Here is a 15,315-nt window from a genome sequence, read left to right on the forward strand (position 1 = left end):
CCACACATTAACCTAGGGCTTTCTCTAGCAATGACTTCTTGGAATAGTTTGCTACCATTGTCCTTTACACTTAACACCTAGCATCTTGGCTCACACTTGGTTGCTCTACTTTTACTCTATTGGCCTATTCATGCATGATTACCACTTACTAGTAGTTGCACCTGAAATATTGTACCCACCTTCAACTAAGCTTGGTCTTTTCCACATCAACACCACCTACACACTAAAATAATTTTATCAAGGCATGGTGATAACACTTCTATCTATTATTTTTTTTGTCCCATTATAAGGGTGTCTTTATTAAAATTATTACAAAAATGAATATGTAAGAGGGAAAAGAAAGAGGAATGCAATGGAACTAGCACAGGGTTATTCTGGGAATGTCTTTAGATATATTCACAAGGTGTAGGAGCCATGTGGTGCAAGAGCATCCTAACCATCTCCATTGAATTTTGAGTCATTTTAGTATATTTTAAGTCATGATAGGATTAGTGAAATAGTTATTTCAATTTCATGTAATTGTGTGTTCAATTAAGGTCATGTAGACCAAGGTTATGTTTCAGTCAATGTTGGTCAAAGTGAATCAAAGACCCTAAAGGTGTAAAATGTCATGCAAGGCCATAGATGGATTAAAATGTAATGTTAAAATGCTTAGTGTAAGCCGAACCTATTTGAGGCTCCAAGTAGGCATGTGGTAGCATAAAATATCAAAAATGCAAAAAGTTGTAAAATATTGCAAAGTTGTCAAAAATGTTGTTGACAACATTTTCTTGCAAAATTACAGTTTTGGAATGTGAAGGGTCATTAAGCTTGTATGCTTGGATAGGAGTCTTTAGGAAGTTGAAAAGTCATTTTCTATGGCATATATTATGCAATCCATTGTAATTAAGAGGGATAGAAGGGTGTGGTGTGGTTTTTGAACAAGTTAATCACTTTTTGGTTATGGTGAAATCAACTGGGTACTTGTGTCTAATTATAATTTTGGTACTTTCTCCCTTACCTCATAAATGTGATGGTTTTTAAGCTTTCTATATAGTTAAATGAAATCTAGAACAAATGTTAATGTTAAAGGTGTACCTAGCATCATTGGTTTATTGTCAAGATCTCATTGCTTACTGGTTAGACAACAATTTGTGTATATTTTCAGAGTGTTGTACCCTAGTGGCTATATGATCTTGTTGTGTTGAGTTAGGGAAGGCCATTTAAATGTATTCCTTCTTGTTTGAGATTTCCCTCTCATAGATTCATGCCATAACCCTGATCTTGATGAAGGATTTGGCCAAGAACCTATAAGATATTTATCGCTATATGAAGAATACAAAGAACTAGAATTAAGAAAATTTGACAGAGGTTTGTTTATAGTCTGCATGTGTGCTAGGGATCTTACATGCACTCATATGAGGTTGAAGAACCCATTGAAAGAGTTGGGTAGGTGAGATAATGAAGATTTGGTGACAATTTCTATAAATGGAAATGAAACCCTCATGGGAGCAAGGGTTTGAAGGCTCAATTATCTCCACATTGGCTAGGAGCCCATAAGTTGGAAGTTTGAAGGCGTTTGATAAGGTAAATGTGCTACCAAGTTCATTTTTTCAATTTCTTTTAAGTGTTCATGAGCTTGAAATTTGTTGTTCCAATTAGAACTATTAGCCCTCAACTAGGGCCTGATATTTTAAGTTTAATAGGGCTCAATAATAGGTGTCTTAATCCTCCATTAGTTCAGGATTTTGTTCTAAAGGATTTTTGAGTTTTCGTCTAAAACCCCAAAATAGGGCTACAAGGAAGAACCCTTTATTAGGTTAGTTTGTTACGTTGGTGTATGGAGCCCACTAAAGTGCATGAAACCTTGAGAATGTTTTAAATCACATTTTTTCTTATCAATTAAGCCCCTTGGAAGCATTTGGGGTGTGGATTTTGTGAAAGATCCCGGAGGGCGTAAGGGAGAGGGGGTGTTGTGTGGCAAGAGGGGTAGTTGTTTGGTGTTTGTGAAGAGATAGGTAGAGATATTAGGAAGAGGTTAGTGTGGCATGAGGAAAAGGTCAACCACCTGGTCTCTAGCCTTGTGGGAGTCTTAAGGGACTGATTGTGATATTTTTGGTAAGGCTTAGAAGAAGCCAAATTGAAGAGTTTGTGAGAAGAACTTGTTTAACACCCCCGTACTTGCATTACCATGGAGGCCACCTGGTAGGGCTTCAATATTTTTGGAGAAACCTCAAGTGGAGAAAGCCTTGAGTACTAATCGAAGTAGCTGAACAATGAGTGAGAGAAATCCCAGGTGGAAAAGGTGTCCCAACTTGGTGAATTAGAAAAGTGGTGGTTTCCAACAAGTGGAGAAGAAGGCATTGAAAACCAAAAACCTTATCACCCTTAATTGAGTATTGAAAGATAAATTGGAAATAGTAGATAATAGAGTGTAAGACTCTAAAGACTAGAGGATAACAGTGAAGAGATGTATAGAGAATGGGCATTTTTTATGAAATGGGGAGGGGATTGGTTGGTGTTTGCATAGATTTAAAAGTGGCTTCATGATCATTGGAGAAGTCATTATATGTTGATTTCATTGTCAAGTGGCTTCTATTTGGCTATAAAAGGTTGTTTGTAAGAGAAATAATGGGGTATTATATGATGGAGGAATATGATTTTTGTTAGAGATTAGATGCCTAACCTTAACCAAAAGTAAGCATTATTGGAGGAATTTTTTTATATGGGTTAGGCCTTAAAACCTACCTCATAAATATTGGAGTGTGGATACTCTTAGGATGATTAGAGACAAGGTAAGAAAATTCAATAAAGAAAATGAAGTAATTGAGAAGATATGCTAGGTTTTGTTAACTACCAACCTTATCTTCCTTTTCCACATGTTATTGAGATATGGGTGAGTGTTGTGTCTTGGTGGTAGGATATTGAGATGGAAGAGATTTTAGAGAAGTATAAATTGTGTAGTGTGTGGGGACACTCCTAAGATGAATGTTCAAGTGATAAGAAGGGGAAAAGCTTGGAACAAAATGATTTGGAGAAGACGATATTATATCTCTTGGCTAATTAGAGAGAAAACCCAATGTTAGAAATGAAAAACCATAAAAAGGAAAATGAGGAGGGTCTAGATGGTATCATTGAGGAATCACTAGGGGAGGAGGTTCCAGTCTCCATAATAAATCATAATGGCCCAACATTAGGAGCAGATGATGTGCATTAGACTCAAAGTGTAGATAGGATAGAAGAGAATGGTGAGAGGCCATCAAGATCTTGTTGAAAACAATTGGTTAATTATGTATTGTTTTTGATGTTACACAAAATGTCATATCTTTATCAATCAGTGTATGCCAAGCTCACTTGGGCAATGAAGATAGTTTCCTATGTCTGCCAATCATTCCAGAGTTTGCCAAGATTTAGAAGATAGTGTCTACCAAGTTCACTTGGGCAATAAAAATAAGTTTGTAGAAGTTGAGTGTTAAACAAGATCGCTCGACTAATAAAGAAAAAGTTAGATGGGACCAATGTTATTTGAGCTCACTCGGTTACCAAAGGAACTTTGTGAAAATGCAGTGTTAACTAAGTTCACTTGGTTAACATAAGAAAATTGTTTCTAAGTTAGTTTCTACTGAGCAGGGTTGGCTAGCGAAAGATTTTGTTGTTTTGGCATATTGAGTTCAATAGTTTTTGTTTGTTGGTTCTAGCCGACTAAGGAGATGAATATTAAGTATTCTAAGTTGTATTCAAGACAACTTGACAATGTGTATGATATAAATATAAGGTCAAGTTGATTATTGAGTGTGTATAAGTGAATATAAGATTTGAAGATGCCTAGAGGAAGCAAATCAGAAGGATAAGTAGAACATCTTTGTGGAGCTGCAAAGATACATTTGATCATAAATGATCGAGTATACAAGTTAGAATTGAGATTTGTAATTAGCAATTCAGTTGCATCATAAATAAGGTCATCTCATTGTTACTCTCTAACTGTTGTAACAGTGATCTAAATCTCTTAATAGAGTTGTCTTGACAACTATTTGTAAATCCTCTAACAAGGTGGCATTTCTATATTGAAGTGTCTAAAGACCTCTAACAAGGCCACTCCTAATAGGGTGATTAAATCCTTTAATAGGGTCACACCTAATAGTGGATTTTGTAACCTTTAGTAGGGTTGGCTCCTAATAGGGCTCAGTTCATAAGAGTGAAAATCAGTAACTAGTTGCAATTGGTGGTTTTCCCAAATTGGGTTTCTACGTTAAATCTTGGTGTCACATGTGTCCATGTTATTTATTTTATGTGTATGCAACTAAAGTAAGGTTAATTAAAGATAATATCTTAAGATTTGCATGTTAAGAATTTGTTGAGTTATAGTTGCTATTTTAGTTCTTACTAATTTACAACATTTACTAGTGTAAACTAAGTGCCTGTGTATTTGTTGAGCATTGGTAATTTTAGTGAAGTTTATGTTATGTACTGATATCTAAGGGATCTAAGATTTACTTTAGTGGCAAATGATTCACTCCTCCCCTCTCAGTTACTCCTCTTATATTTCCAACAATTGATATCAGAGCTTCTTGGTGCTTGCAGAGAAATGTTTCAAGGACCTAAGCTGAAGATTAGGATGTCTTACAAGAGAGAGGTTCCCAAGCTAAACAAAAATAATTTCCAGTCATGGTAGGAACTTATGAAGTTGCACTTGGAAGCCATTAGTGATTTAGGTTTGAAATACTTGGAAAATACTTACAAGGCTCCTACTGGAACATTGACTATAGAGGAGATTGCTGAAAAGAAAAATCATAATATCATAATGATTGACATTACACCAACTCTTAACTATGCTAAGTTTGATGAGGTCAAAGGATGTTCTACTAACCATGACATGTGGACAAAACTAAAGGATATCTATGGAGGTGATGATAATGTAAAAAGAGCCAAGGCAGAAAGCTTGAGAGGTCAGTTTAATCAAATAAAACTGAGAGAGGATGAAAACATTGCAAACTATGCTGAGAGAATCAAAGCCAGTGTCACTGCTATCAAAGCCTTTAGAGGAACAACTAAAGACATGACACTCAGAACCCTTCTTCCTATCTATGCAATCAGAGTGTCTGCTATTCAAGAGATGAGATGTGATCCACATAACAAGATAACTTTGGATGCCCTAGTTGGAAGATTGATTGCATTTGAACTATATAACTATGATAATTATACTCCTAGCTCTAGCAATCTTGAGTCTTCAGTTGAAGCCAAGGTATCACTCAAGAAGAAAGATAAAAAGTCTAAAAGTAAACCATTTGAAAGCGAAGAGGAAGACAATTCTGAAAGTGATCTTGAAGCCATTGAAGCATTGCTTGCAAGAAGGTATCCTAAAGGCAAAGGCAAGTACAAAGGTAAAATTCCTGATTTTTTTCTCTTGTGAAGAAGTTGGACACATTGTTGCAAGATGTCCAAATAGAGAAGACAAAGATGAAAAGAAGTACAACAAGTACAAAGGCAAGAACGATTTCAAGAACTTCAAGGACTACACAAACAAAGGTAAGAAATCTTATTTTATGGTTAAAGATTCAGTTAGTAGTGAAGATGATGAATATGTTTATATTGTTGTAAAAGATGAATATGATGATGAAGGAGATATAATGACACTTATCTCTTATGTTAGCAAAAATGATACATGGATTATTGATAGTGGTTGCTCACATCATATGAATAGTTACAAAATAAATTTTGCACATATGGAACACTATGATGGTGGAAGTGTGAGATTTGGAAACAATGAACCATATTGCATAAAGGGAAAAATTTGTATCTCACTAACCAATGAACTTAGATGTGATAATGCTTATTGGGTTGAAGGACTAAAGCATAATCTACTAAGTGTGGCCCAATTGAATAACATTGGATTCAAGCTAAAATTCATGAATGAGAAGGCCAAGCTATTGGATGGAAAAGGAAATCTGGTTGGGTCTGGTAAACAAACAAAAGGTAACCTATTCTACCTAGATCTCAGTGAAAGTTGATGTTTTATTGCTCAAGTAGAAGAAAGATGGTTATGGCATAAAAGGTTATGTCTTGTGAACTTTGAAAATCTTATCAAGATAAGCAAGAACAAAAGAGTGAGAGGTATTCCTAGTTTGATGAAACCTGATATGGGCCTATGCAAAAAATGTCAAATTGGTAAGATGGGCAAGACAAGTTTCAAAACCAAGAACTATCATTCTGAAGAAGTCTTGGAGCTAGTTCATACGGACTTATGTAGACCTATTGGAATAGAAAGCTACAATGGAGATAAGTATTTTATTCTTTTTGTTGATGATTATTCTAGAATGATGACTATAATGTATCTAAAAGATAAGTTTGAAGCATTTCAAAAGTTTAAGTGGTATCTAGCAAGAGTAGAGAAATAAACTACAAAGGAGTTGAACTGTTTAAGGTCAGACTAAGGTGGTGAATTCACTTCCAATGAGTTCAATGAACTCTACATTGAAAAAGGAATTAAAAGACAAGTATTAACCCCTGATACACCACACCAAAATGGTATGACTGAAAGAAGGAACATATCCATCATGGATTGTGCAAGAACTTACTGAATTTGAACCTAGAATAGTGAAAAATGCTTTGGATAATGAAAGATGGATTGAGGCAATGGATGACGAAATAGAACAAATAGAGGGGAATAAGACTTGGACTCTTGTTCCTAGACCCAAGGATAAAAATGTAATTGCCACAAAGTGGGTTTTCAGAAATAAGCTAAATGAAGATGGAGAAGTTTCTAGAAACAAAGCAAGGTTAGTATGCAAAGGCTATTCTCAATAAGAAGGTATTGATTATGGTGAAAATTTTGCTCCTATTGCAAGATTAGAAGGTGTTAAATCTTTGCTTGCTTATGCTGCACATAGAGGATTTAAAATTTATCAAATGGATGTGAAATCTGTATTCTTGAATGAAATTCTTGAAGAGGAAATTTGCATAGAACAACTTGAAGGTTTTGTGGGTCCTAGCAAAAGAGATATGGTCTATAAATTGCACAAAGCATTTTATGGTCTCACGCAAGCTCCCAAAGTTTGGTATGAAAGACTTCATAACTACTTGATAAATATTAGTTTTCAAAAAACAAATGATAACAATAGCCTGTATATCAAAGAAGGACCAGACAAAATTGGCAAAAATCTTTGTGGATGACACATTATTTACTGGAAATGACATGATTTGTGCAAAGCTTTTTCAGAAGAGATGAGTAAATAATTTGAGATGTCCATGTTTGGAGAGATAAAATTCTTTGTTAGATTACAGATTTAACAGAAGAAAGATGGTATCTACATTACTCAATCCAAATATATCAAGGAGATACTAAAGAAATTTGGAATGGAGGATTCAAAACTAGTTGGAACACCTATGTCTACTCAATATAAGCTTTCCAAAAATGATGATTCCAAGGAGGTAGATCAAACCACATATAGATCAATGATTGGAAAACTGCAATATGTAGTGCATATGAGGCTTGATATTGCATTAGTAGTTGGTATGGTGGCAAGATTCCCAACAATCCTAAAGAAAAACATATGATGGAAATCAAGAGAATTATGAGGTATCCAAAGGGTATTGAAGACTATGGATTATGGTAGAAAAAGAAGACAATTTGGATTTGAAAGCATTCACAGATGCTGATTGGACATGAAGTGTTGATGACAAGAAGAGCACCAATGATGGAGTGTTCTTTTTTGGTAAAAGATTAGTGTCTTGGACAGGCAAGAATAATAATTGTATTTCTTAGTTTACAACAGAGGCAGAGTATGTGGTAGTAGCAACTAATTGCTCCAATATTGTTTGGTTCAAACAATTGTTGGTAGGTATGAAGGTAGAGATCAAGGATCCAATAGTTATATTCTATGATAACACCAATGCAATTAATATATCAAAGAATCATGTGATGCATACCAAAACCAAACACATTGCTATAATATATCATTTTCTAAGAGAATTTGTGCAAGATAAAGAGGTAAGATTGGAATATGTGAACACTAAAGAACAAATTGCTGACATATTCACTAAGCCATTACCTAAAGATGCATTTTTGTATCTAATAGGTAAGTTTGGGGTCATTCCCCTATTTGAAGCTCACTAAATAAATCTTAGTGATGCATCAACCGGAGCATGTTGAAGATTAGTCAGTTGATGCAATATTGAAAAGGGCATATTACATATGAATCAGTACACGAGGTACATTGATATTCACTAAATATTGTCTTTGGCATGAGATGTCAAAGAGGGAGAGTTTGTTGTCATATCACAAAAATTTTCTAACAAGGGAGAGTATACATTTCACAAAAATTTTGTTTGAAGATGTTAGAGAAAAAAAATGAACTTGGTCTAATATCAAAGAAGGAGAATTTGCTATTAGAAAAAAGATGTTGAAGGTAGAGTTTCCTGACAGAGGGTGAAATTAAAGTCAGAGGGATTTCACATTGATAAAGGGAGTTCTCATGGATGAGAATTAGAATGAAACTAAGGATATGTTCCTTACTTTATTCTTTCTCTAAAATTTTATTGTATTATGACATGTTGTGTTGCCATCAATGCCAAAGAGGGAGATTGTTGAAAATAATTGGTTAATTGTGTATTGTCTTTGATGTTACACAAAATGTCATATCTTTGCCAGTCAGTGTATGTTGAGCTCACTCGGGCATTGAAGATAGTTTCTTGTGTCTTATAAGCATTCTAGAGTTTCTCAAGCTTCAGAAGATAGTGTCTACTAAGTTCACTCCAGCAACAAAGAGAAGTTCGCAAAAGTTGAGTGTTAAACGAGCTCACTCGGTTAATAGAAGAAAAGTTGGATGGAACTAGTGTTAACCAAGCTCACCTGGTTACCAAAGGAACTTTGTGAAAAAGAAATGTTAACTAAGTTCACTTGGTTAACACTGGAAAATTGTTTCTAGGACAGTGTCTACTGAGCAGGGTTGGCTAATGAAGGATTTTCTTGTTTTGGCATATTGAGTTCAATAGTTTTGTTTGTTGGTTCTAACCGATTGAGGAGACAAATATTAAGTGTTCTAAGTTGTATTCAAGTTGACTTGAGAATGTGTATGATATAAATATTTATAAGGTCAAGTTGAGGATTGAGTGTGCAAGTGAATAAAAGATTTGAAGATGCCTAGAGGAAGTGAACTAGAAGGATAAGCAAAATATCCTTGTGTAGCTGCAAAGATACATTCGATCAGAAAGGATCAAGTATACAAGCCAGAATTGAGTTATGTAATCAACAATTCAATTGTATCATAAATCAAGTTATCTCATTGTTACTCTTTAACCATTATAGCAATGATCTAAATCTCTTAACGAAGTTGGATTAACAACTATTTGCAAATCCTCTAACAAAGTGACATTTCTAGATTGAAGTGTCTAAAGACCTCTAACAAGACCACTCCTAATAGGGTGATTAAATCCTCTAATAGGGTCATAACTAACAATGTATTTTATAACCTTTAATGGGGTTGGATCATAAAAGGCTCACTTTAGAAGAGTGAAAATCAATAACTAGTTGCAATTGGTGGTTTTTCCCAAATTGGGTTTCCATGTTAAATCTTGGTGTCACTTGTGTTCATGTTTTTTTTAATGTGTATGCAACTAAGTTAAGTAAGGTTAATCATAAATAATATCTTGAGATTTACATGTTAAGAATTTTTTGAGTTACAGTTGTTATTTCAGTGCTTACTAAGTTATAGCATTTACTAGTGTAAACCTAGTCCCTGTGTATTTACCAAGCATCATTAATTTCAATGAAGTTTATGTTATATACTGACATCTAAGGGATCTGGCATTTATTTTAGTGGTAACTAATTCGCCCCTCGCCTCTTAGTTACTCCTCTTATATTTCCAACAGATCTATGGGGGAAAGAGTAGGGGGAGTCCTACCTATTCCAATGGGTTTGAAAGGAGGAAAAAGGTAGGTGAGGAGGAAGTGGCAATTGTGGATTCACTAAAGGAGAAGAGAAAAAATAAAATGGAGGAGAATAAAGCTTTAAGCATAGGATTTGAAGTTACTATTTTTGGCTCAGAAGAGGTGAAATTTATGATGGAGGAAAGATATTAGGAAAGGTAAAACAAGGTCATGATGGTAGAGAATGGGTGTCAGTTGGAGTTAGAAAAAGATCTAACATCCTTTTTTATTTTCAAGGATATCTTAACTATCATTAAGGCAAAGAAGAGAGGGTGCATAAGGTAGACGAGGGATGTTTGAAAAAGTACCTCTAAAAATGAGGAGGATATTATTGGCCTAAATGAGGACGCTGGGATTTTAAGTAAGTGGATAATTAGCAACAAAAAATTAAAAGTCAAGAAGCCCAAAATAGGAGTTGGGAAGACTAGGGGTAAGAAATCCACTTCAAAGAGATTTTGGAGAGAGTTGGAAGCATGAAGGACCAGTCTAAACTTAGATTTAGAAGAGACTCGTTCTCTCCTAGACAACAACAAGGAAGAAAGGACTTCATTTTTTTCTATGAGCTTATATATTTGGGGAGTTTCTTGTGTGATTTCCAATTATAACATGTTGGAAATTGTTGTATTAAACTATTGATAGGAATAGAATCAAGCAACCTTTTGTTCACTATTGGAACATCTTGTATTTGATAAATCTTGTTTTGATAATTCTCAAAGTATTGGGCCCTTGTTTTAACTCCTTCCCCGAGATTGGCATAAACGATCATTCAAATACCTGTAGCAGATGATCACTTCCAAAATTCTCAGTGCATGGATCTGTTGCAACTTTGATTTTGAGTTGATAACATCCAAGTCAAAGAAGTAGCAACTAAATTGATAAAAGATTAGGTGTCGATGCATTTGAACACAAATATGTAAATATGCAATCATCCAAACTTTTTAATGAAATTACCAAAGTGAAAAGGTGTTGCAGCTTTGATTTTGAGTTGATGACGTCCAAGTCAAAGTAGTAGCAACTAAATTGATAAAAGATTAGGTGTTGATGCATTTGAACACAAATATGTAAATATGCGTTCATCCAAACTTTTTAATGAAATTACCAAAGTGAAAAGGTGAAAGTATATCAACTCCATTAAGGGATATCACAATGTCTGATAAATGATAAGGTGTTGAGCATTTGAACACAAATATGTAAATATGCATTCATCTAAACTTTTAAATGAAATTACAAGAGCAAAAAGGTGAAATTTTAGCTCAAATCCATTAAGGGCTATCACAATGTCTAAAGACACTCATTCATATTGTACATGTTATGTTTCATTCAATGTCTAATATGTGAAAGACAAGAAACCTTATGTTATGTTTCATATTGTACATGTTATGTTTCATACAATGTCTAATCTGTGAAAGAGAAGAAAACTTAGTTCGGATTTGTGTAGGTGTTTGAAAATAGTTAAAAGAGCCAACCCGTACAAAAGTTACTAGCTCCGTTTCAGATGTAACATTTGAAAGTCGCACAAACTCAAGAATTGAGGCACATCTTGTCTTCTAATCAATTTCAAATTGTCTCCTAAAATATATTAAATCCCTAGCCGTATAAATGGACAAGAATAATAAAGAAAGAGAGGAATGTATAAAAAAGAATGTTGCCCAAAAACAAGCTATCAAATACCAAATCGAGCTATGAAAGACAAAAATGTAGAGATGATATATGGAGTGCATACCTGTTTAGGGGCAAAATAATTTTGAAGAACATGTCAAAATGTCAATAGAAGAACCTTCAGGCAAATGATTCAAGGCAAATGTCAGGGTAAATGTGCAAAAAATGGGGCATTGATGTCTTCAAAAACACACTCACCTCAACCAGCTCCCCCATGCGCAGACCTTCAAACCTCCCATCCACAATACCCGAATAGTGAATTGATCTCGTACCTATTTTTTTGTTTTGTTAATAAGCCTGATTTGGTCAAAATTTTGATCAAATTGAGCTCATAAACATAAAAATCCTAATTTGGTAAAAAAATTGACCAAATCAGGCCCATAAACAAAAAATAAATTTAAATTAACAACCTAAAAATGGCCTTGGTCAAAATTAAAGGTCGCAAATTGACCTCAAATGTATTAGTGTAAAAATGATGAGTTAGAGTTAGTAAATAGAAGTATGGATTAGTGATTTCATAATCATGATTATACTTTGTTATGAAAAGGTAGTTGTGTGCAAATTTTTTATATTGATATAATAGTAATGATTAGTCTTGTTTTGTGATAAAATTATGCTTTAGGATTTTAGTAAGAGGGATTAGTGTCATGTAGGATATTATGGTGTGTAAGTTGGGTTATCAAATTTATTATGTTTATAATTTATTAGTGTTAATAAAGTGCATATATTTAGTAACTAGTTATGATTGCTAGTGAATGACTATGCGTTTAGAAATTCATTTTGTGATAGAGTAATTGTCGAATTCTATTATTTTATTAAGGAAGGATTTTAATATTGTCTTATAATAATATTATGTATTTAATTATGTGTTTAATTAATTCAAAATTGCTAATGTTAAGAGTTTTTGAAAGGGTCTTGTGTAGACATCTTGATAGTTGTTTAGGATTATGTTCAAGATTTATTATGTCATAATTATATCTATGGAAAATATTTAATATTTTTTATTAGTTCTAATGGGTTATGTTGATATTCAGGATCAAGTATTAAGCTATTGATAAGTTGCCTACAAGTGCAAATTAGTACACCTAGGGGATTGAACTGGTATTATGAATTGAGTGTAGAGGTATCAAATCAAACCTATCGTAACTTATGTTACTAATCCAATGTTTCTCGAACATGATGTCACACCTTATTAAAAATTTAAACTATGGTTTAGTCAATCGACTTAATCAACTTGAATTAAGTATTCCTATAACACTGGAACTTAGGGTTTCGATCCCATGCAATACATTTGAACAATGAATCTGCATCCTTATGTAATGTAATCAAACCTTAATTGTTACCTAAACCTTGTGATTCAAACTCACTTTATCATGTCGTCATCTTTCCAGTATGAATTCAATGTTAGTATGCGTTTAACATAGTTGTTTTTACCTTAAAAATAAAAAATAATTTTTTTTTGGGTATGTTTTGCCCCTGATTTTTGGGCATGACACTTAACCATTCCTCTAATTCTTTATTTCTATCACATTACATGTAATGACTTAAAGCCAAAATGATTTAACATATGATAATATTGCCACATAATTTCTTTGCCATTTCATCTAATTACTTTTTTTCTATCACATTACACATAGTAACTTAAAACTAGATTGGTTGATACATATAATTATCAACACAAATAATTCATTACAAACCCTAAACAGAAAAAAGAAACATTTTACAGATTTCCTTTTATATTTCCTCTCATTTTTGTGAAACCCACATAAACCTCAACTATTCATTTCCCATTTCCTTTGATTATTTCCTTCTTTTACAATATTTACAAGAAATCAACCTTTTAAAACCCTCAAAATCCTAAACCCAAATGAACTATTTGTGAATAGAACACTAGACAATGATTAAACCATAGTAAATACAATGACTAAATCATAGTAAATACAATGACTAAATCATAGTAAATACAATGATTTTAATAAATATGATGACAATGGTGATTAACACTGAGAAACCCTAATATTAAAGCCAAAAAATGGAAGAAACTTTAGACATTCACAAAAAGAACAACACAAACCAATTTTTGAATTGACAATGTACACAATTTCTTTACCATTTCATTTAATTATTTCTTTCTATCACATTACATGCAACAATTTATAAATAAAATAAATGAAACACACAACTATCAACACAGGTTCACGTTATAAACTGATTATTCATTGACACAAAACCAATTAGTAATTTGATATATTTTGTTTTTTATTCGGGCTTTAACATGATGGTCACTGGGGGTATATGTGTCAGATTCCAGTGAGTGTTTTGAAATGACACTTTTTCGACCACTTCACACTCCATGACTTCTATGAAGAGATCCGCAAATGCTGAAACACCTAAACCTTAATTTTAAGCTCTTCAATCACCTAAGAACTAGACCAAAAAAATTATAAAATTGTGACTTACAAGTTAGGAGATCTTGATACGTGAAATTAGCCTGAACAACTACTAGAACTCTTCCCCCTAATATGCAAGCCATAAAGCATTTGCTTAGAATTAAAATCAATTACAATTTTAACAACCTCCATATGTTTTATTTTTTAATTACTCCCATAAAGCATTTGCTTAGAATTAAAATCAATTACAATTTTAACAACCTCCATATGTTTTATTTTTTAATTACTCCCATAAAGCATTTGCTTAGAAATAAAATCAATTACTATTTTAACAACCTCTATATGTTTTGTTTTTTTAATTCCTCCCGTAACATAAAACTCTTCCGTAATCTACTCAAAATGTTGTTGAGTAGGGCCAATCACAATGCTTCGTTGCCCTCCCCTAATGCCCAATTTAAATTTTTTCAAAAACCTTATCTGAATTAAAAAACTGTACTTACTCTGGACACACTCATTAATCCGAACCTGCCCATAATCGAAAATCCTAGATTATTAGAAGCCAAATTACTCGTTTGGTCGGGACACTGTCGACGGAGTTTTTCTCCAAATTCTGTAAAATCTCAAGCCGATACAACAATTTTAGAAGTTGGGCCAAGGTTCCAATCCTTTCGACCCTTTTTGCTTTATATTGCTGGTTCATTTGTGTCTTCACATTTTTTATTTTGACAGTCAGTTTTAAGTTTGTGTTATTCACGAACACATTTTAGTAGTTTCACAGAGTGCCCGTGCGAGTGAAAGATAGATATAAATTTGAATATAGATCATTCAACGCAGTGACTAAGTTGACCTAAATATTGGATAGCAACAGTTGATAAAGGGATATTAGATTTTGTGGCCTTAACTACATATCTCCCTTTCTTTTCACGGGCGCAGAGACAACAGATAATGCTAGTTAGTGCTTCGACGTCTCATACTGTAGGTAGTACGTTTGTTGGTTCCAAAATGTTTTGGGTTTTGTTTTAATATGTACGAATAGAAATGACAGTTGGATAGCTGAATTTAGTCACTATACAACGAAGAAAGACGACGAATGGAAATGAATAACAAAACACCAAAACGGGGTGCTTTGGAAGGCACTGACAAATTTTTATTTGATTGTAGCCTTTGTCAAGAGGAGGTATTTAAGCTTCCTTGAATATGTAGTGATAGATTAAATTATTAGATTTTTTCCAACTGAAGAAGATCGAAAATTTTCATAATATTCAGCTGATTTCAATCAGAAATTCCCCCGGTATTCCTTTTCGTGCCTTCTCATGGTCCATCCCTCAGGGCATTGATGTGTCACACAAACCTCCAAATCGT

The 15,315-nt window shown here is 33.6% G+C and overlaps 1 protein-coding gene across 3 annotated transcripts in view; it reads left to right on the forward strand.

Annotated features, from left to right (window-relative positions):
- The first annotated feature begins 14,457 nt into the window (after positions 1–14,457).
- LOC149555253 (uncharacterized) overlaps positions 14,458–15,315 on the forward strand; it is a 59,067-nt gene continuing 58,209 nt past the window's right edge. Inside the window, exon 1 of one of the 3 annotated variants that reach the window (XM_089829368.1) lies at positions 14,458–14,609. Coding sequence is in view for 1 of the 3 variants with exons in the window: in XM_089829366.1 (XP_089685492.1) it covers positions 14,899–14,932 (34 nt within the window). In the remaining 2 variants the exon portion in view is untranslated. Of the gene's footprint in view, positions 14,610–14,769; positions 14,933–15,315 lie in introns of those variants that run through there. The other 2 variants (XM_089829369.1, XM_089829366.1) reach the window with 2 other exon arrangements.

Source organism: Cupressus sempervirens, chromosome 5, assembly GCF_028749045.1.
Source record: "Cupressus sempervirens isolate cs-2001-9-10 chromosome 5, ASM2874904v1, whole genome shotgun sequence".
Lineage (NCBI taxonomy): Eukaryota > Viridiplantae > Streptophyta > Pinopsida > Cupressales > Cupressaceae > Cupressus > Cupressus sempervirens.